Source organism: Plectrocnemia conspersa, unplaced genomic scaffold, assembly GCF_051122295.1.
Source record: "Plectrocnemia conspersa isolate PC_06_02 unplaced genomic scaffold, ASM5112229v1 ptg000005l, whole genome shotgun sequence".
Lineage (NCBI taxonomy): Eukaryota > Metazoa > Arthropoda > Insecta > Trichoptera > Polycentropodidae > Plectrocnemia > Plectrocnemia conspersa.
Window position 1 is genome coordinate 21,545,145 of NW_028277169.1, and position 23,991 is coordinate 21,569,135.

Here is a 23,991-nt window from a genome sequence, read left to right on the forward strand (position 1 = left end):
AAAAAAATATATTTCTATAGAATATATAATTTTATAGATTTATTATTAAGTGTAAATTATACTTACGGGGTACGCCACCATAACTGCCAGTTCGCATCAATTTTTCAGGAGCAATCTTGTACTGTGAAGCAACAAGTTTATGAACGGCATTATCATCTTCCAAGAACATTTTCATCCTAATGAACGGCTCACGGCCTTTCTGAGTTAACATGTGCCACGGTTTGGGTCTTGCTAATAAATCGCTCACCGATCCTTGAGAAAGGCCCAAAACTGATTCTCCAAACAACCTCTGACTGATGGAATACTGACTCAAGGACTCCTTTACTCTACGCACGATATCTTCAGTGTTCAAATTGTTAAAAAGATCGAATTGCTGTTGCGTTATGGGCGGAAGAACAGCTTTCAAAGGCCTCTGAGAGGGGCTATGGTGAGATGGATTTGACGGCTGAGATATTAAGCTATTCGTGATCGAAGCCATGCGTTGTAGCGGACTAGCTGCTGTTGCGCTCGAAAACTCCTCGCCAGGAGCGATCGCTGGCGGAAGTATGCTATTGCCCAACGGACTCGACGCTGAAGAACCGGTAGACGCCTGCGAGCCAGGTTCGATTTTCGGCCTGACCAGACTGAACGCGCTACCGGCGTGCCTAATCGCCTCTTCAGCGTCCATTTGCTTTTCCTTATCCAAATCCGATACTCCATTGATCTTTACCATTTTGTCCTTGGGCAATGATAGATCTTGCACCGCCGGAGGTGCAGTAGGGCCTCCGTTTAGATGGTGGTTCTGGTGCTGTTGGTGTTGCAAGGCCAACAGTCCGGGGAAACCGGGCATTCCTGGCATTCCCGGAACGCCGGGCATTGGCACGCCGCTCTGCTGCAGCTTGCTTAATTCTCGTTGGTACGCTTCCAGTGCCATGCGAATGTTGTCATCGGGAGGGCGCTCCATGTGCGGTGGGCCACCGCTAAGATAGTGGGGAAAGAAAACACTTATGTTAGCTCTAGTTTGCTGTTCTCGAATCCAAGGAATTTTCATATTTCATTATTATGAATAAATATTATATTGCATTTAAAGACATTTATACATATACACGTATGTTAGAGCAAGGTACCTGGGAAAACCTTCGCGTGGTTGACGTATATCTTCCATCCTCCTTCCCATTAGTTTTGCTAGTTCTTCTTGGCAGATTCTCATGACTTTTTCTTGTGGTATATCGTCGTTTTCGTATTTCTTCAGTCTTCTATTCTGACTGGAATCCTGTATATACATGAACATAGTTTATTATTTAAAATATATATTACTTTATCTCTAAGTAACAGATTTATAAACTATTAAGCAAAAATGTATAAATTTTTAATAAATAAATATAAATAAACTATAATTTTACTATTCTTTCGATGTTTGTTAACAGTAGTCATATCAATGATGCTATTTAGTAAAAGGATATTTTTTTTTCGATATTTTCAACCCGGAATCAACAATGGCAGTGGAGATAAAATAATCTCAGTTAAGCTATATTAGGCTTTATGCGTTTCAACTTGTTCATAATGCGATAATAGCAGTTAAACACATCTGTAATGCAATGGGCAGGGATGCCATTAAATTTAAAAAGTGGCAAATATGGTTCTAAAAATTTCGTTCTGGGAATTTTGATATTGAATATCTATGTAAGGCGCGTAGTCCTTAGGAGTTGATAGTGAAGATATTAGGACTGCTACCAAAGCAGGTTCGAGATTAACGATACAGAAACTAGTATTAACATGTGACGTAAAAGGCAGTGGTTGGATGTCAATCAACCGACAATTTCAACCACGAGAACAGGATTACATCTCAATAAGATTGTAATGCATTTGGTGGGATATAAAGGGCATAATTTATTATGAGCTGTTGGATTATAGGCAGACAATTACAACAGACATATGGTGTGCTTAGCTCATTCGTTTAAAAGTGACTCAGACCATAAAAAATACCTTTTCTTATAAATTAAAGAAGGGTATAGCGCTCGCTCTCATTTATCCAAGAAGACGATAGAAAATATTAACTAATTTGATTCTTCGGACATTTCTCCAAATGACTATCGTCTATTTAGATCCCTTCAACAAATTTTAAATAGAAAAATATATTTTACAATTATGGATTTAAAAACGCCTCCAAAAATACATTATTTTTCGAATCAAATATAAAAAAATGATTAACATGTGCAGAATCATTGCAGAAAAAGATGAAGAATATATAATTTAGTAAAGGAATTACATGCTTTAATTTTCAACTCTTTTAACCCGCACCTTAAAAAATACAAAAACTTGTGGAATAACCTGATACTATGAGATATTAAATATTTTATTATTGGTTTCAAACTTGGGTGAATGAATTTATTAATTATTTTAATATCAGTATATTTTATAAAATATTATATAATATAATATATGAGCGCTTTATTATAATTTATAACTCTTAAATTAAATTTGGTATTGTTATTAAATTAAAAACAATAAAACATATTTTTTTTAATAAATGTAAAATATTTTAATAGCAATTTTAATTAATATTGTGGCTATGTTTTAACGGCTACCAACGTTTTTTTAGCCGATATTGACAAATTACTACTATGGACGACCTTTTTGTAACACGTTGATGCTGAGAACGCGCTTAGTGCGTAGTCTTACACAACGCGCCAGGCGCGTTGATCACCTGGACGCGATTATTTGTCATTTATACGAAGAATAAATTGGTTAAAACAATTACAAATAAGCATGTATGTGACTATTGCGTGAATGTACTTTTACTTCATTTGCTGTAACTTTGACCTTGGACATAACAGATCTGTACGTATGTATCCGAATAATTATTGCGTTTAAATCAGTGTAGCATGGTTTAGCATGTCTTTAATATAAGTTAGGAGAAGAATTTAAATAAGCAATATATAAAATAATTGTTCCATAATATTAATTGTTTGTGTATTACTATTGGTCAGAAGAATAAACACCTTTGCATCGAATCTTTTTTTGAAGAAAAAATTTGAAGATTTACCTTTACATAAATGCACAAATAATTCGTTTTATGGAACATAGTATTTATTTTAATGCACATATCTCTCAAAATAATTTCCTGTTAAATAGCACCCTTAAGTTAGCAGTGAATGTTGATTGTTTTTAAAGATTTTACGAATTACTATAATAGAATAGTTAAATTTTAAATTATAATAATTAGTAACATAAGAAAAATACATACCTTGTTTGAGAAGGGTGAGATGCAAGGCGCGTGCGGCGATTTGGAATCGTCGTTGCTTCGCGAGTCTTCAGCCGGAGCCGGAGTCCTCAAAAGTTGAGATGCTTCGGACAAGAGATGAGCGAGTCGTTCTTCTCCGCCTTCTCCGGATTCGACGCGCCCGAACGGCGTCATGCCGCCTTCTTTTCCAGCTGAAATATTTACGAAACATTTAAAAACTCGTTCGAATCTTTGACTTTCGATCTTAAACATTGGGGTATAAAAAAAGTGTACATCGTTTGATGTGTCAGCAGCGGCGTCGAGCTAGATGGAGGAGAGATACGCGAAATGAGCAAAATGCAGCGCATAAATAACGCATCAAAATTAGACACCAAAGAAAATTTGATCTTCGGGAATGGACTGAAATATATAAAGTCGTAAAGATGTCTCAGGCGAGAATTTATTTTGTCAACGGGGAACGCATCCGCCCCCGCCCTATTGTTGCGGTCATTGTGGATCAGAAATAGATTCACCATCTGCAATAAAGTCGTTGATTGCTTTTATGATCGTCCCGAATGCGAGCGCTTTCAAAGAGGTAAGCATAGATAGGTAAAGTCGATGATCTTTGAATTGAAGAGAAGACACTTTAACGTACTAAAGGAAATGGATTTCAATAATCTAATTTTGGCGCTCATGAATATAGAGCAACAAGTTTTTTAAGTTCAGATGAAAAAGCTAATCACCAGCTTCTACTTCAGCTGTTACAGGCGATAGATGTATACTTTGTTCAGCAAGAGTTCTAAAGTATCTACTATAGACAGCGAATCGTTTTTCAGCACACCCACGCGCAAATCTGCAAAAAAATCTGCAGCGAAGACCTTCATTACGGTGACATGTTTCTGTCAGTGCACTCGATTTAAGTGGACAATGGACACATTTAGCGGGTTTTGCACAAATATTTGGCACCGATTACAGAAGAGGTCGACGAACGTTAAAGACGCTCCCGGTGATGTGAATCGGCCGGGAAAAACTCTCTTAATTATGGAGACACATGTTTTGACAGTGGCTAAGTACTCGCATAGCGGCGAATGCATTCAGTGGTCGATGCCAATTATCGTCGCGTTTAATTTGAATCCCTGCGTCTAGAAATTTCCAATAATTGTGTACCTGTCCACAGAGACGTAATTTAGGGAGGGGCAGGTGGGAGCCATTTGCCCTCTCTTAAATTTGGCTAGAAAATGCATGTCACTTAAAGAAATAGTATGAATTTTAATAAAATCGAAATATTAAATAGCTACTGACTGACCAACTTTTGCCCCCCCCCCCACCCGAGTTATCTATAATATTTTTATTTTTATTCTCGGGTGGCGCAACATTTTTAAAAATATGGTATTTCAGTATCGGAACACATTTTCACCTGTAGATATGTATATATTTTTACTAGTGAAAATATATTTAATCTGGCATGTGCTAATAAAATTAAATGATTTAAACTTTTCCAAAGGTATTAAAATATAAATTTACATACCATTATTTATTTACATGCGATGTATAATTACAGTGAATATGTATTTTTCGGTGAAGCTATATTTTCACTAGTGAAACCCAAATACATTTTCATCAGTAGATATATATTTTTACTAGCGAAAATATAATTTAGCTTATGCGCTAGTGAAATTATATGCTGCTTTAAAATGTCTATGAAACTCAATTTGACAGTTGTGAATGTACATTTGCTGTCCAAATCCAAACCTAACCTACACAAATTAACCAAAACCAACTTCTAAAACTAATTACAGTTTTAGAACTTTCATTAGGTCAAGTTCAAAATACAAACTAAGCTAACTCAGCTTTAATAGAAATATAGTCAGACGTCTCATTTCGCATATTGCTACATAGTTTGTCTGTACTTAACACTATGTTTTAAAAATATTTAAGCCATCCTTAGTGATATTACTACGGACTTCTGATATGATATTATTGGTCAAAATGTATTCAAACCGAATTTTGGTTAATAGGAGGGCGCAAAAACAATTATCCCTTCTCAGAAGTCAAAAATCCACGTCAAAAGCAATAAAATCGTGCCGTCGCCATCGCAGTGGGAACGCTCGTTGGGAACGCTCGGCAACGAGCGTTCCCACTGCGATGGCGACGGCACGATTTTATTGCTTTTGACGTGGATTTTTGACTTCTGAGAAGGGATAATTGTTTTTGCGCTCTCCTATTGATCAAAATTCAGTTTAAATATGCTTCACTCGATTCTCACTTATTGTTATAAAGTCTTAATATGAACGCTAGATAACCGAGCATTTTCACTGCGACGGTGACGGCATGATTTTATTGCTTTTAACGTGGATTCTAAATAGGGACCCGTTGAATTAAGCAAAAAAAAATGCATCGTATTTAATGAAGTACTATAAATCTTATTGAAATTAAATGAAATATTAAAAAACGACTACTAACTGACCAATTTTAGCTCCCCCCTAGAAAAAGCTGAAATGACGTTCCTGCCTGTCCAACAAGTGGATTTATATTTTACATAATTTGGGTTTATTTCTATTGTAGAATCCAATGCTTTTTAGAGATTTATAAAATCAAAACGCTTTGGGCGAAAACTGTGAAAAAACTCTCTTAAATACCATCGAAGAAATGGTGATGAAAAACGATGGTATGTTATAAAAGTAAGTAGAATAAGCTATGATAACTTGGCTTTATTTATTAATAAGTACACTACGAACAAACTTCTTAACCACCCCGTGTACCCCTCATGCTTTATTGCATGAAATTAGCGGCGCTTGGCCGTACAAGCAATGTCCTTCCAGCAACGATATTGATTTATGCAAATTTCTTCTTTCACACATACACACACGTAATACTAATCGCGTAGTTTAATATACACAGCGTGGAAGAAAAATAATGATTGAAATCGCGTGCCAGGATACAATCTAGCGTCGGGGGGACTTGGCCCTTTTTGATGTCGACGAGGAACAGAGAGAGCTGCCTATTGTTGGCGATCGCATTACATTGCATAGGACATCGCGTTTTAGCGTCTTCCGACACATCCATCGCTAAAATCGAAATCGCGTGCCTCCGAAAATTTGGCCCATTCAATACACATAATATGTCAATCATTAGTCTTTTAATGCTATATACATACATAGGCACGAGCCCATCCTAAATTTTCTCCAAGCCATTGTATGCTTATCATCAGTGAGAAAACTCATTTTCCGGGTCGATACATATAAATCGCAGCAGGCCGATTCGACTCTCGTTAGCAGGACAGGGTTAAAGTTGCGGCCAAAGCCGCAAAACTATAACACGGATGGCCAAATTCGAAATACATTAATGACGTTAAAGTTTGCGTAAACAGCGAGAGACAGTGGCGTAGGTGCACTAACGAGGGTCGGTCACCAAAAACCGCTCGGTTCGGCGATTTACGATACTTTGCCGAAAACATATCGACAAAGTATTCGCCGCGTGTACTACACTAAGTAAGGAGGTGCGAACGAATCCGAGGGGTTGTCGGTTGCTGCTACTACTAGGCACTCGAGCCGCAAAATTCACCACCGAACCACCCCCAGCCCCCGGCGTCGATTTGGCCATTGTCCGCGTTACAGATTTATAATTCTTTGTTCCGCCGTCGCCGTCTCACCCGAGCCCTTTCATACTTTTTTAGTGACCCTATGTACGAATCGGAATAATAAATAAACAAATATTTAGTTTGAATTTAAAATTAAAATATAATTTTGTGATACTTTTTACATCGATTGTCGCATTAAATATATTTATAAAGAACTTCCAAATTGCATTTTTAATTTTTAAATAGCATTGATAGTCCATGAGATATAAACTTTTTTGGTACGATGTGGATGCAACTCCATTTTAATAATTTATTACATTTGAAAAAAAAACCATCAGTCACTTTCGAATAAGGTTTTCCTCGATTTTCCCGATCTTTTATTGAAAACTGCCTCTTCAGCACATTTTACAGAAAGTATATATTATAATTTAAATCTAAGCTCAATTGTCTCCTTGCGAAATTTATCGTCAAGGGGGTCTAAATTGATCCATTGTACTTTGCTAATTAAAATTAAATATTAGCCGAGGGGTACACCGGGTCCATAAATAGTGGCGATACCATTTTCCGACCGACAGTCTTCCGGTGGTCCTTTCCTTTGGTCAGTATTGTTGACATTGTGGTCCCCGGGGGGCGAGCGCCCCCGGTAAGTCACGTCGGCGGAAGCGTCCGTTGAAAAAGTGCATTATTTACCCCCTTTTATTATGAACGGCAAACGGACGCTTCGCAGATTCAGATCGGGATGAATGAAAAGAATATTATTATATAAAAAAATAAAAATTAATTAGGGTGATTTTTAACTTTTCGGTTTTTTTTGGGGGGAACGATAGGGAAACGACGTTTGACAAAGCGACTCATCAATCAAGCGGCGCGAAAGCCAATTATGCGATTGGTTTCGAACAACGAATCTTCATCAGTGAAGTAAAATATAATATTTTATTCCAGAAGTTATAATACAGGATGATCCATTTCGAGTTTCATATGTTGGCAGCACAGAAAATCAGACAGCTGTCAATGATCACGCGTGTTCAGAGTGTCAAATGTTTGCAACAACACATTTACGAAATAGATCGCTAAACCACCGATTAACTCATAAAATAATTCAATTGTTCTACAGAAATAACAATTCTGTACAAACTGTATATCCATATTTACGGGAAGATTATGATCAATTTCATCGTCCTACTGAGCGAACAATTCGCAACGTAGTGAATTTTTTATAAAATATTTTTTATTAAAAAATCAGATAGCACTAGAACTGAAGCTCAGATGCAGATTAGGTGCTAGAGCAGCAGGACGAGTTTTGATTTTTTTAAATTAAGAAAATCTACCTTTTTTGAGTATATTATTAAGCAAAATTAACGCATATAAGCAAGTCAAATTCTCTTGTGATTCACGAGAGCTCAAAAAGTAAATGTTTGGTGCGCATTGTGGTCAGGCGGCGTCATTGGACCTTAATTTTCTGAAAACGATGAAAGTCAGACTGTAATAGTCAATGGTGAGCGCTATAGACACACGATAACCGATTATTTTCGGCACGAAATGGAATATATTTATGTGAAACACATGTGGTTTCAACAAGACGGCGAAACTTGTCACACATCAGGTGCAATGTTTTGCTTGAAAAGTTTCCAAGTTGCATTATTTCATGTTTTGGTGACGTCAACTGGCCGCCTAGATCATGCGATTTAGCGCCTTTAGTTTTTTTTTGGGTTGCGCTAAGTGTCGTGTCTACGCCGGTAAACCCGAAACATTTGAGCATCTAAAAACCAACATCCGCCAAGTTATAACCGAGATAACGTCTTATATATAAATAGATAAATAATTTTCAGCTATTTTCCCCATTCCGAAATTCGGGATTTCGTCAATAACTAACAATGGTTAGGCTTACAACAATAAATTGCACAATAGTAAGCTAGACTTTCGAGAGCTATAAATTATAAATTAGCATATAAACTCATCTAAAAAAAATAATGGCCTCACATCGAATGAGTTTTGTTTGAATTATCCTTTGTCGCCCAACGAAGAGCAATATAAACTTTCACACAGGGGATGATTTTGGAGGTGGAGTTAGATTCTAATGCGATCTACATTTTTTTATACAAATTTTGTGCAATGCACTGTTATCAACTCTTAACTGGGTGCCAAGTATTATTAGATATTACTAAACTATTAGCTTCTTTGGAATTAGAGTTGATGAAATTCCAAATTTAATATAATAATATAGTCCATAAATTGGAGCAGTAAAATATTAATATTACACAATAAAGTTTATTGTTATACTATTTAAATTTTATTAACTCGACTATGATTTAATCAACGATCCGAATAAATTAATTGATCAAGTTTTGAAACGTTTAAAGTTGACGACCGCTGGCTGCGTTATCGTAAAGAATTTCGAAACAAATTTTCCGATTGATGGCGACGGCGGTATGGTACTAGAATAATATTAATTCGCATTAAAATTTGACGAATTCCGAAGATTTTCTATATTAGTTTTTATTGGTAGCGCATTTTCGCCGTATCGGAAAAGTTATTTATGATAACGACGTTCACATCTTTGATAGGCGCCGACCAGGGGAGTAGTGTGATTTCTTAAATGTAATTAATTCAATTTAAATTATCGCAAATTTTAAAATAGAAAAAGCGGCATGCAACTTTGATATTTATTTCAGTTAACAATTAGTCGCGCGTAGATCTGTTAAATTATATTTACAATAATTACTTTTGCATCTAGAGCGGAATGTGAGCGAACATAACATTTCGCAAATAGCGCAAGTCAGAGTCGCTAAACGCAAAAATGGGCAGGAATTTTGAAGCGTTGAAGGATAATCGCATATACATATAAATATTTTTTGCATTAATTGTTCCAGTGGCGTTGCGCAGTCGCGGCCAATTAGCCATCATCACTTATTAAAAGCCGCCACCGGGTGCAGTATTTGATTAATGATCTTATTATTGCGAGTTTGCCATAGAAAAATACTTATGAAAAATATCTTTGCAGGGGGAGAGGCGAGGGACGGTGGCCTCGCCGTGGGAAAATATTTCCAATACGAGGGGAAAACGTATTCGTAGAAGGTTTATTAAAATCATAACATTCGCGGCATAGCTGGTTGGAGATGAGCAAAAATGGCAGTGATTGATATGCCACAATCTTGCACGCATGCATAAAAACAATAGTGATTTTACACCTAAGACTTATTTGTATACGCTTAGCTTGTTATTTTGTTTAACAAATTCCATCGAAAAGTGTTGATTTTCCTTCACGTATGTACGAAAAATATGTATATATCGGACCGATGACGCACACACAATCCAAATATATAATAGTTATGTTTAACGGTAATGTTATCTTAACGGGGTTGCTTGCGAATCAAAACCGCAAGGAGCATTTGCGTCATCGGCCGGAGACAAATGCACGCGGTGTCTCTTGTCTTTCATTTTGATTTGCGAAATTAGAGTTTGCGCATCGTAGCTCTTTGCGAACTCTCTCACAAGTCTTCCTCGAAAAATGGCGGCGCTCCTTTGTACGAACGGCGAAAAAATAGACATTGAAACAATTGCACGAGTTCGTGCATCAATTGCGATAATTAAACAAATTAATCAAATAGCTATTTAGATTGGCGAAAATAAAAAAAATACACATATGAGATCTCACAGTGCGAGGTCTCTAGATTACATTTAATTGGGCGCCATTTTGCGCAGCGAGACTAAAAATTGCGATGTCAATAAAAATATTTTATAATTGCAGCTTATTTATTATTATAAAATGAAAAAATGTAAATAAAAAAAATGGTACGCCACTGAGATTAGCGGCGCGCGTTTCTCGAGAAATGTTAGCGTAAACCTCATGAATCATTACATAATATTTTATATTTTTTTATTATTATTAGAAGCGTGTAGATACTTAATTGGGGATAACAAATTATATATCTACTCAATCGACTGTCAATTTGACTAGGGTGCCGAAAGTAGCAAGTCATTTTATCCTTCAGTACGCAAAGTGAGTGAGAGGACATTAAAGGGTTGCCACGTTAGAGACATCACAATTAATGAGTCGGAAATGATACGCGGTTAGGATGACGTGTTCAGGAGCTGCTGACAGATGACTGCATGCCGTAAAACGCTGAGGACACCTAAACGCTGGAAAACATGTCTTACATACTATATCTAGAACTTAAAATATATATTACAAAACAAATTTACATAGGGGGCACTTGTCTGCGTTCGACTATTGGGCGGACATACTGATATTTTATTTTAAAAACGGAATATAGGATATAGTTTCAAGTTGACGATTCACTATTATCATTAATAAACTAATACGTTGTCAAAATATGATATCATTTTTTGTGTTATAATTTTTCATTTCTAAATAAAATCATTAGATGCCAAATATTCATAATTTTTGAATATAGCTCACGTCAGAGCACCACACATCTAACAGAGAGTGAACGACGGATCGGGAAGAAGGCGTATGAAGAGTATGCGCAAAAGCATACCTATGTTCCCGTTATTAGGTTGGGAAATAAAGAACACATCCAATAAAAGGGCAACATTGATATTGAAATGATTTTGGTGTATATGTCAAGATATTTTAATAAATAAATTTGGGTGCTTAAATTTAGCAACATTTAGTTGATCATAGAAGTCGCAAAACAACCTCAGACATTATTATAATGATCATATTCCCCAGAAATAAACCAAAGCAGGTATATTGCCAATGGCGATAAATATGTTTCGACTGTCGGTATCTGACAGTAAATATATAGCCATTATAATGTTTATTTTTATTTAAACAGTGTTGCTACAGATGTGTTTACAGTCTTTAGCGGGCCTGTAATACCTATTGTGTGCATACTGCGCGTCAACAGCGAGACACAGAGATCTAAGATATGCTTGGATTACGCGTAAACGCAGCAAGTAAATATAAAATCATAATAATGTATATTTTTGTCTAAACAGCTTTATCATACAATAAAGGTTTATATATAAAATTAATTTGATTGATATGTTTTTAGTCTTTAGTTGATCTGTAATACTATTGTGCGCAAGACTTGATAAACCCTTAAGCACCTGCTTAGGGCACCAAGGAAAGGGTGGCACCAGAATTTGATTTGAGGTCATCAGATGAACAGATCGTCAGAAGCAAAATGCGTCAGTAATGATTCTAAAAACTTTGATTTTGTTTTTGTAGCACCTGTGAAAAACTAATAAAATGGTGTTTTTTTTATATACGATTATACTTTTTTAAGTCTCTATGAAAGATTTCAATCTTTGGTTACAGTTTAAAATATAAAGTTTTGTTTAATATGCAGGGCCTCACAGTAATATTACTAATAGAGCACACTTAAGAAACATACAGTAGGCCCCCCAATAACACGGTAAATTAAGGGCGTGCTATTTGGATGCCCGTTAGGGGAGAATATCTCCCCACACGCGCCTGATTCATACGTACGTATTACAAAAAAATGTACGAGTATTTTTTAGTCCCCCAACTACACGCACCCAAATAGACACACAATATATCGTGTTATTGGGGGGTTTACTGTACTTATGTAGAGCATACACATAGAAATATTTATAGTAAAATGGAGTATTCTTGACACGTTAAAAAATATCATTAAAAATAATTAATGGTATGATATCATATTTTTTATTAAAAAAAAATATTTTCAAGATATACGTATATACTATGGAATAGACTTTATTTATCCATAAAGTGAAGTGTTTTCGTCAAAACGTTGCAAATATAGAAAACGGAATTGGTCGCTTTTATGACTCAAAATTTGCATTAACCGAAAGGTTAAATCATAAAATAGTCGACTCTTATTCCATTGTTTAATCCAATACAGATGTTCATATTTTTTTTTTACTATTTCGTTCCGAAACGTAGTGGTCAAGGCGCATTCTAATTTCAATATTTACATAAAATAAATATATGTAGATTTTTTTAAATATTTAGTTTAGGAACAGCAAAATCTTTAAGTGATTAGGGCATCTAAAGGTCTTAATCCGGCCCTGGTTGTGCGCATGTGGGAAATTGAGATCTACGTCTTCAGGAGCTACGATCTTTACTACGTGTTTATGTCACGCGTAAAATGCACTTGCACACAATGCGCTTGCAAAACTAGAGGGGTTTGCCGCTATCGCGGCCCTTAGACCGATATTTGATAAAAACAGCGGTTTAACCACAAAAATAGATTTATCAGACCTATTGTAACATATGCTTGCCCAACGCAGAATAATAATTTACAATACCCATTTTATTCTAATTTTTAACCACTACAAAAAATCAGCTTTAATTATAAGTATATATTCCAATAGTTTAAATTATAATAGAACTTTTTTACATTTTTTCTTGTTTAAGTTATAGTATTGCTTATAAGTTCTTGCCTTAAATTGTAACCACAAACATTTTTTTATTTTACTGTATTAAAAATAACACAAGTTTTTGTATATTTAATTTTTTTATGGATTTAAAACTATTTTTTTCACTAAATTTGCAGTATAATTTCACACATTTTTGTCCAAATACAGCGTTATTATGTAACATTGTTCTACTAGCTGCTGTAGTCATCGTTGATTGAAACTATATTATATATAAATTCCGAGCAATGTTCCTAATTTAAAAGTCAATTATTAAATAATAAATTGGATACTTTTTTTACAGAATTCGCGACGTTACACATCTTATTGTTATTGGTATATATACACACATCTTATTGTTATTTGTATAATTGCAAAAAATCGTCTCTTTGCCCATATTATACTTAGTACACCCCACATGCCGCTAAAGCTGTGGTCTATTAAACTAAGATGCAATTATCGAGTAGTTTCAGCGTAACCATGCATTCGCACTCTATTTACACTGTCGTCGATGTCGCAACGTGCACCGCTACCGCAATAGTATTTTATTCAAATTAGCCATTAGTGATTAATGAAGAGCACGCAGGAGAGGAGTTGCGACAACGTACTTAAGAGTAAGATAGAATATGTAGAGTGCAAACGGCACGGTGTAGTAACATAATGGGTGCAGCCAGCGTTGAATGGGTTGTTAGTATATAAATAGTAGAAGACAGACAAGCGTTTGTTTTGTTTATATGTTTAATCATATGTAAGAAGAGAAGCATAAAGATGGGCAGAGCGGCCGCTCCCGAAACTCTACAGATAAATGTCGGCAAGCGGCGGAGGCGCGGCGGGAGTGGAGGGTGGGTTCGGGGGTGGAGGCGCCCAAAATTTTTTATCTCGAGTTTCGGAAGCGGCCCTGTCGCGCGCCTCCTACCTTTCTTCGGGATGAGGGACTTGAGCATCATGACGGCGCCGTCGTCGCAGGCCCAGGCATGCATCTTCCTGTAGCTGTCCCGGCCTTTCTCCGTCAGTTTATCCCACGGTTTCGGCTTGGAGAGCAGCTCCGACACGGTGCCCTGGGACAGGCCGAGTACGTATTTGGCGAAGAGCCGCTGGCCGATGTTGTGCACGCTCAGCAGCTCTCTGACTCTTCTCGAGATGTGCAGGGTGTCCAGGGCTTGGGTCGCGTATCTGTCCATGTTGTATCTGAGCATCTCCTGGAGCCGGGCTTCCATCGGGTCGCCCTTCGGTATGAGCGAGTCGCCGAGGCGGCCCACCAGCGCGCCGGGCGGGTGCGGCCCGGGGTCGTCGGCGAATCTGAACGGGCTGCGCAGTTCGTCGAAGCGGAATGGGCTGCCGTGGTTGTGGTTGAGGTGGGTTGTGTTGTTGTTCGTGGGTGGAGAGCCGCTCGCTTCCTCGCCGCCGCCTGTAACCAACCAAGACGGCTACTGCAACTGTCCCGGGCAACTGGGATGGGGTCGGGATGAGGGACAACAAAAAATCAAAAACTCAACACTTGACCAATTGCTACCGACTACCGACCGCCGCTTACCGTACGTCGGGAGGGATTCATCAACAGATAATTTAAGAGTTCGTTAACAGGTTGATTAAGTTTTTCGATGCGATGATAACAATACCTGGCATGCAGATTATGTGTTGTTAATTAAATTACTTAAGCGATGTTGTGATATAAATCTAACGTTACTACCACCGATAATGATACATGAGTCTGTGTGCATCTATCGTCAATTCATCAAATACAGAACTAAACAGATCGATTGAAACAAGTCATTGTTAATTTTTAACAAAACTCTCGAGTTTATTAATCAAGCTCTCGACTAAGCATAGATAAATTTGATCGAATACAATTTTAGGGCGATTCTCTACATTGTTTTCATTGATATGCGTATCTAGCTACATTCTAAACCAAAACTTAATTGGGGCTGTTGACAGCTAACAGTTCAAACTTGTTAGATCAGAATCGAAAATATGAATGTACTCAAGTTCATGCGGTACCCAAAAATCGAGCTTATTGACGTGACAAAGTTGAACGAAATGCTTTCCAACGCTCGAATATGATATCAGAAATACTAAAAACTGAACTTTTAAAACATTTCAAACACAAGTTTGAACTCAAAATTGTTTAATCAGAATCAATTTTATCCATTTAAGGAGTTGTGTGCTTAGCACAAAACAAACAATAGACTGATAAGATATAGTAGCAGTAGTTCTAATCAAAGATGTGTATTCGTTATATGAGATTATTATACTCGAGTTCATGCGGTACCCAAATATCGAGCTTATTGACGTAAAAAAGTTATACTAAATGATTTTCAACGCTCGTATATGCAATAACTCTAAGAGCTCCAGAACAAAACTGTTTTTCAAAGCACTTCAAGAGCAAGTTTAAACTTAAACTTGCTTTATCAGAATCAATGTTTTCATTCAAGGAGCTGTTTAATGCACAAAACAAATGGGAGTCTGATAGGGCAATATAGTAGCATATCCCATCAGAGATGTTTATGCGCTCAATGAGAACATATTCGAGTTCATGCGGTACCCAAATATTAAGGTTTAGTTAAATCATTTTAAACGCTCGTATATCATATATAGAATACCAATAACTCGAAACGATCCAGAACAAAACTGTTTTTCAAAGCATTTCAAGAGCAAGTTTAAACTTAAACTTGCTTCATTAGAAATGATTTTTCAAGGAGTATAGCTTTTCCTATCAAAAAAAGATGAATGCAATCGGTATCCAAATATCGAGCTTATTGACATAACCAAGTTACAGTTGATGATTTTTAATGCTCATATACGATATATGGAATACTAAAGTATTAAAAACTCCAGAACAAAACTGGCTTACTTTTAAAACATTTCAAGTGCAAGCTTGAACTTAAACTTGCTCTATCAGAATCGATTTAATCCATTTAAGGAGTTGTACAAATGGTAGTCTGATAGGAAAATATAGCAGCATATTCCATTAAATACAAATATCGAGTTTATGACATAGCAAGGATGAGCTTAATCGTTTTAAACGCTCCTATATGGTATCTGAAATACTAAAAAAATCAGAACGAAACTAGCTTTCTTTTAAAACTTTTCAAGAATAAGTTTGAACTGTATAAACTAGTTTTTTATCAATGTAAACGGGAATGATTTTATTGACAATTTAGCTTTAAACCACTATTTGGATACTAATCAAACATTCAGAATATAGTTAAGTGCTCAAGTGTTTAATTTTAATTAATTTGTGAAAATCTGATTTAGTAGCATCGTCTGAAAGTCTGAAAGCTAGAATGTAATTTGGTATAAAATTAAGACTTTTGCTATAAATATTGACTTGTACAATTAACTGGCTCGGTGCAGTATCATCAATTTATTAAATACATTATTATTGAATGCATAAAAATCGCGATTATCCTTTCGGGCTTAGGGCCGCCGCACACGCTTATTTAATTTATGTTTCGCAATCATGCGATATGAGGAGCCGCCGTTATATTTTTCCCTAAGCGTTGGAAAATAAATATATAAATGTTGCGGAATGCCCAATTTACGACTCGGTGCGCTGAATTAAACGAGACTAGCCGTAAAAATTAATATCAGACAGTGTAATTACCGCCTTTGTTGTTGGAAGCGAGAGACAGAGATAGAGAGAAACGCGAAAGAACACAATGTGTATCCGCAATAAAGAGCAATACTCGGAAAGCTATATTTATATGACGTTGATGAATAGCAATGAGTGATTGTTGTTGTGTTTAGAATCAATTTTGGAAAGGATCCCCGCTAATGACACTACACTTGGTTGTAACGCGTTAACGAGTTCAGTCTTAAGAATAGGCATTGTCCACTTTGATTTTTTTTGTTGGTATAACAAAAACATAATGCAACATATTTTGCATTGTGGGACAAGTTTATTTCTGTATCGGATGCATCTGTTGCAAATGCGACACCCACGTCCTCCAGATATATATCAACGTCTGAAGAATGACTTTAGTGTGTGGGCATGATAGAATAAGTCTTCGAGAGAGCTTGCGATTTTATTTAAAACAATCGATTATAAAGCTCTCATAAATAAAAAAAAAAGCTTGTTATCACCGACGAAACACTATACTTAGCGGCAGTTTTTCTCTTCTAATGAATGAAATCATAATGACTTGCGAAGCGTTACCTCACTACGATATTGGTCAAAAATGTGTATCAAATGAAAAAAAATAAACGTCAGGACCACGGATCAAATAATAAAATATATATAAAAATTTCACGTTCACAAAAATAACATTTAACATGCACATCTTTTCCTTATCATATATATATATAAATATAGATTGTGTACTCTGTTGTATCAAATTTGAATCTCCCTCATCCAGCGAAGGAAATTGTATGAAAGATTAGAAGTTAAAGACACCATTAATAGTAAATATTATTGTATAGTCCAAGCTGGTAAAGCAGTGCGAGATGCAGTGACCATGGCGTCATGTACACAAGTAAGCTCTACTCGCCAGAAGTCCGATTCGATCGAAGATCTGGCAAGTCACTCATTAAAGCTTTAAAGTCTTACACACCTGAATCGCGCCTGTCACTGAGACGCTCTCGTTCCACTGAATCTCGGTTCGAATCCGGATGAGGTTGAGGCTGAGGCGTCTGCGACGTCGGAGCGATCTGATGTACAATTTGCTGGGGTGACTCGGAAGCTGACACGGCTTTCGATCGTTCGATCAACATTTGCTGGAACTGCTTACTATCTGAGCTCGTCGAAAGATCCACGGATCTCAAGATGCTGAAACAAGACCGAAAAAAAAGCACATGAAAATTTAATATATTACACAAGAGGCTTAACTTAAAAAACGCGTAAAAAAGCAAGAGTGTTTATATTAAAAATTAACAACCCCCGCTCTGTGGGGTGAAGGCATTAAACCAATATCGGTTCTTTGGCTCTAGCGCCCTACACCCTCCCCTATTTAACAAAAGGCTTCCTGCGGTACTCAACATGTGTTTAAATTAACACTTTTTTCATTTGCGTAAATAGCGATATCTGAAGGAAGCTAATATCCTGCCGATATGGAAGAGGAACAAATAATAAAGTACAAACAAGAGCTTTCTCAGAAGACAGGTGGATGAAAAATAAACGCGACGTTTAACAAGCGCCGCTCGTATTTATAAAATATGCACTCAGACGCCGCTTTTAAGTAGTTTATAAGGAGAGGAGAAGAGAAAAAAAACGTTTTCGAAATTAACAAGGAAAAAAAGGTGGTATCCGATACACGCTCGAAAGCATCCACCCCTATTTTTCGTCTGAAACAACCCGCAGTCTAATCGTAAAATTTACGATCGTCTTCCGTTTTTGACGCGGTAATTAATAGCTCCTTTTCGGATGCTTTATAAGCGGAAATATGTTAGGTTGTTAAAATAAATATTTCATTCAAGAACAAGAGGAGCTGTTGCGGTGTTTGATTGTTTGTTTGCAGGCGTCTATGAATATGCGAGTTCATTCACAAATCGTCTGAAGTACTAGACAATTTTAACGTCAGAATTTTCCCATCACTGTTCAACTAAAAAACATGATATTTCTTATGACGAAAATCACACATATTCAACCAACATAATTTATACATTTAGAATCCATCCCTCTCACCACTGTTTGCCGTGACGCTATAATCTCCACGATAATTTGATTATGGCGACATGAGCCCGCCATAAACATTAAAACGCGGCCATAAAACGGTACGTTTGTCTCACTTGTTTAGTTTTGATTATAACAAACTCGAAATCCGACTGAGGAGAAGAAGGGCTGCGCAAACATCCTGTCGCCGGGGCCCGATTATGTTATTGTCCTTTAAAACTAGACCGCCCTGCCCTCCCTTTGAACAATGCGCACACAATGGGCCGATTCTTGATCAAATTTCGTTATCGCTCTCCAATACCGGGAAAGCCGTCCAGATTTGTTGCAGAAGTGAAAGGGTAGCCCGTACATACGGGCGCGGCCCTTTGAACCCGGTGGGCCAAAGAGAGCCGCCGGCCCTTCTTGCACACTTCCGAGAATTTCGCATCGGATTTAGATTCCATTAAACAATCAATTGGCAGCAGACGAAACTCGTTTACACAATCGCGGGCGATTATTTATCTTGTGGAAGACAAAGCGGGCGATTTGGCCACGAGCAAAGAGCTCGGACAGAAGGCGCACCAAGTGTACCGAGACAGTGTCCACTCATCTGTGATGTGATGGAAATCGATACAAAATGAACAATAGTACCCAATTTATGTTAGAAGCCGATTGAGACACTTGTTTTTAATAAGACTAGACGCCGAACCTGCTTTAGTAAATATCATATTCCGACTTCAAGTTATCTTAAAGAATTTATTAGCTATCTACCATGACATGAGAGATGCAAAAAGTTCATGTTAATCAGATGTTCGGACTTTTATTTTCGATGTAGTGACAAAAAATGTTTCTTCTTATATTGTGACGATCACCATGAAAAAATCTACACTTGAACAAGAACAACCAATTAGCTTTTAAACTGGTATCATTTGAATGCAATAGAACTATTGTTTCAACTTCTCTAAAATCAATTCAATAAAATTAATGCCAAAATTTGTTAAAATATTTTATATTCATTGACAAGATCTTTTTTAGAAGCATGCAGTGAGCTATTAAAACTATTAAAACTATTGAAACTAAAACTATTTTTGTCTCTTAAATAAATAGTTTATCTACAGAAAAGATAATATCAATAGCATTTCAGTATCTAAAATATTATATATAATATATTTTTTTATATAAAAAATATCAATTCTAAACTGTTGCTGAAATACTAACAGAAGTGCAATCTACAAACTCGAATATTTCGAGACGGACAGTGAATAGACGTTTGGTTGAAGCTTGATTTTAAGCGCGAGACCCAGCAAAAAACACTATTTACTAAAAAAATAAAACAAATCGCCTTAAAAAGGCAAAAGCTCATCGCCATTGGACCGTCGAAGATTAGAGAAGAGTGGCTTTCTCCGACGAATCTAAATTCAATCAGTTTAGAGCAGATTTCATCCCTTATGCATTAATCGACTCATCAAGCACTCACCCTATGTGGTGCATGAAAGCTTATGGATTGGGCTTTTTAAATTTCGTCCAGGGCACTATTAATGCAAAAACATATAAATTTGTTGTAAAATACGACTTTATTATAACCCTTGAATAACTTTACAGCTGAACTCATTTTTGAAGACATTGAGCTCGTTTTGTTTTTTAGTTTCAACCTTCAAACTTTCATTCAATGAATCCTCTATCTATATATTACGCAATTCAAAGAGTTAATGGGAATCACATTATTAACATGGCTAGGAAACAGTCCCGATTGAAAATTTATGGGTAATCATAAAACAACAATTAAGAAAAAATTTAGCCGAGCTGAAAAAAAATATTATGGAAGTGTGGTAAGAGTAGATCGATCTTAAAATAATTGAAAATCTGTTTTTATCGATGCCAGGCAGAATACAATAATTTATTAAAAATAAAAGCGAAAATACGACAAAATAATTTTGTTAAGATGTTATAAAAGTGTTTTATTTACAAGATTCTAATTTTTAAATGTTCTCGATATTGCTTTTTATATTATGAATAGAACAAAAAAAAAAGGATGCGCGCACGTGTTGAGTTGCAGACTCGCCATTATGCACTTGCTGCGACGACGAAAAAAATGCACCTTCCCCAGAATTAACGCAATTATACCTTCCTAATTTTACAATACCCGTATTTTTAAACAGTTTAATTAAGTTTAATTAAATTATAATTATCTATTACTATGAATTCAAAAACGTGTAAAAAATGCATCAAAGTTGATAAAATAATCAAAATACTAGAAAAAATATACTATCTATAAGCTTGTACTAACATTGCTGTTTCTCAATGGCATAGTATTACATGATACCAGTTTAACTTTTATATTAGATTAATTTTGTAAAATATTTTTTTGTCTACATTATACGATAATGATGCCGTGTAAACAATACTCTAGTGTTGACTCGATGTTAGATTAAAAAATCTGGATTGTTTATTCTTCAACTTGTCTGCTGCGGCGCGCACACAATCTACCATTAGTACTTGGACAACATCGTAAATAATTGCTACAATATAAATAATAAACTGTACACACACTAGTACAGAGCTATAAAAGCTGCGAGAGCGTCTAGAGATAATAATTTCCGAAGGGGGGTGTTAGTACACCCATAATTCAAATTTTTTTATTTACCTGACTTCCCGCTTGATATCATCGTAGTCCCTCTGTGTGTGCAGACGAGCTTCCAAGCGCGCAATGTGTCGTCTTTTGTCGTCTAATCTCTGCTCGAGCCTCCTGAGCTGCTGACCGTGAGCTTCCCGCAAAGCTCCCAAAGAAGCTCTGAGCCTCCGGACATCTTCGCCCAACTGGCAGATCTGCGAAGGAAACAAAAAGACAAAAAATTAAATCACCATAATCGAGCGACTCTCCCCTAAGTAATTCAATCTGAAACTGTCAATACACAATCAATCGGTAATATTCGATAATACCAATTGTCGAGTGTCAACAGACTGGGGGAGAGCTTTTTTTTGAGCAGTGTATAAAAAAAGCGACCCCAGTTAACCCCCGATGTTGTTTGTGGTCTAGTGTGACTGTCGATACTGTGGGGTTAAATATGTAATGCGGTAATCGCTATTCAATCGCCTATTCATGATCAGATTTGATGTGATTGAATCAATATATGTTTATCCATCTATTATTATTGCGTTGCATGAAGGAAAGGCGAGCTCTCACTTGAGACAACATTGTTTATTTTTTAATTTCATACCCTTTTAACTTGCGATTTTGAAACGATTTCTTTTATAGACGTCTCGTTGAGCAAACAGTCGCTGTATGACAAAACATGTTTGCGTGAAAATTACTAATATAGAACATCGTGACAATGGCCGTTGCTCAGATTTACGATGCGGCGATAACGCGCCATTAATGCCCCTATGTATATCGCTGAAAAATTTCATCGTTCGACTCACCTTCAGCGTGAAAAATTGTGTTTAACTTTGAGCTGTAAATAAATCGCTTTTTGATCTCTGATACAACACAAGGCGAGCGACACTGACGTCAATTATTAGTGTTGTCGTGTTTGCACTATCAGATGGCACTGATATGACACACAACGTACGCATAAAACAATCACGTGATTTATCACATGAATACTGAAAATTATACTACGTTGAAGGGGTGATGTTTGTAATGTTTTTTATCAAAATCTGAGGCGATAAAAATAATTCATAGCTCGTATCAATTGTTTCCAAAGATTCACCTGGCTGCGAGACAGACACAATAAAAAGGCAAGGTTCGCACACGGGGCGACCGTGTGCAGCGGCAGGATTCACAGCCAGATGATTTCAAAATACTCAATAAATAAAGAGAATTTTAATGAATGTTGCAAAGAGGAAGAGATAAAGGGGAAAAAACCCTGGACGGCGACTTTTTTACCGTACCTAGTGGTAGAACAGCGAAAACAGGGGTGTAGCCGACCATTCGGTAGTGCGAAGAAGACAGTCACGTGTTGTGAAAATCTTTTTGCGAGAGCGGCGAGGGTAATAGTCCCACATGACGCGGCACGTTCGATTGTTCTCAAACTGTTGACTTTGTGCCGGCTTTTCCATTGATACATTTTCGATGCTCTATAAAATATTGACGAACGATTCCCACATCGTTCTAGGCTTCTCTAGCTAGTCAAATGTATTAATCTAGACTAGTTTTCATCAAATTATATTTATTTTTGCTAACAAACATTCAATTGCATGAAAAACGAGCAATAATTAAGTTTTAGATGAGCATTATATGGAGTTGTAAATCTGTCATTTTTAATCAAATAATGCTGTATGTTTGTATGGAAGCAAAAATAAACACTTTCAAGCAAGAGTTTCTGATTTAATTAAACGATTTTATATGATACATTCAATGCAATGGCGTAGCTATAGAGGCAAAGGGGGGACTGCCCCGGGCAGCACTTGCTTGGGGGCGGAATTTTCGCGATGGAAGGACCGTTCGTGTAATGCGTTTTTTAAACTGAATGAGGTAAAATATATATTCATAAATAGCTAAAAGCCAAGTTGAATATGTGAAAAAAAAAATAAAAATTTAACAAATGCTGATTATATGAACCGGTCGGGCAATAAAAATATTTTTAGGGGCCTGAAAATTTGTCCAGTTTCTTAAAAACAGTCCAGCACGTGCTAAAATAATGAAATGCCTGATCAACATATTTCATCAAACTTGATAACTGTTTTGCACATTATTTTATATGCATATATTTATTTTCATTAAATATTCCGTTGTAACCTGACAGGCGTGAGCCCAATGCGTTACAACGGGCAAATCTGTACCAACTAAGTAAGTATTAACCACCAAACTGAAAGTCTAGGAATCGGTAACATCTATGTTATTAATTATAAATTATTATTGTTTATTTATAATTAATAGATGTCACTGCAGCTGTAGATGGTTTTTTTTTAAATTGCATTTTTTATAAGTAAAAATTTGAGTTCCGCTGCCGGGGCTCGAACCCGCAACATCAAAGTTACTAGTCTGAGACGTTACGGACTACGCTGTTCCGTCTTTATATATGTAAAGAGTATGTAGCGTAGATAAGAAGGGGTTTAAAAGTGGCCGGCTGCCCCAGAAAGTTTTGCCATATTAAAGATATGGCGTAAGTTCCTGATTTTTAAGAAGGATTTTGTGTTAGATAATTGTATCGAGTGCCTCGGGTGGCACTAAGTGTCATCTAAGCCTAACCAAAATTGTATTCAATAAGCATTTAAACTAAACGTTGAGGTTTATTTTTAAGGCTTTTGACAAAT

At 36.4% G+C, this 23,991-nt stretch overlaps 1 protein-coding gene across 15 annotated transcripts in view; it reads right to left on the minus strand.

Moving 5' to 3' along the window:
* ct (homeobox protein, cut) overlaps positions 1-23,991 on the minus strand; it is a 154,233-nt gene that overhangs the window by 1,938 nt on the left and 128,304 nt on the right. For 7 of the 15 annotated variants that reach the window (XM_088185584.1, XM_088185582.1, XM_088185588.1 and 4 more), the window contains 6 exons: positions 21,380-21,561; positions 17,699-17,913; positions 14,065-14,556; positions 3,227-3,414; positions 1,107-1,252; positions 67-983 (listed from right to left, as the gene is read on the minus strand). In XM_088185584.1, coding sequence (XP_088041710.1) covers positions 67-983; positions 1,107-1,252; positions 3,227-3,414; positions 14,065-14,556; positions 17,699-17,913; positions 21,380-21,561 — 2,140 coding nt within the window. The remainder of the gene's footprint in view (positions 1-66; positions 984-1,106; positions 1,253-3,226; positions 3,415-14,064; positions 14,557-17,698; positions 17,914-21,379; positions 21,562-23,991) is intronic. The other 8 variants (XM_088185591.1, XM_088185589.1, XM_088185593.1 and 5 more) reach the window with 3 other exon arrangements.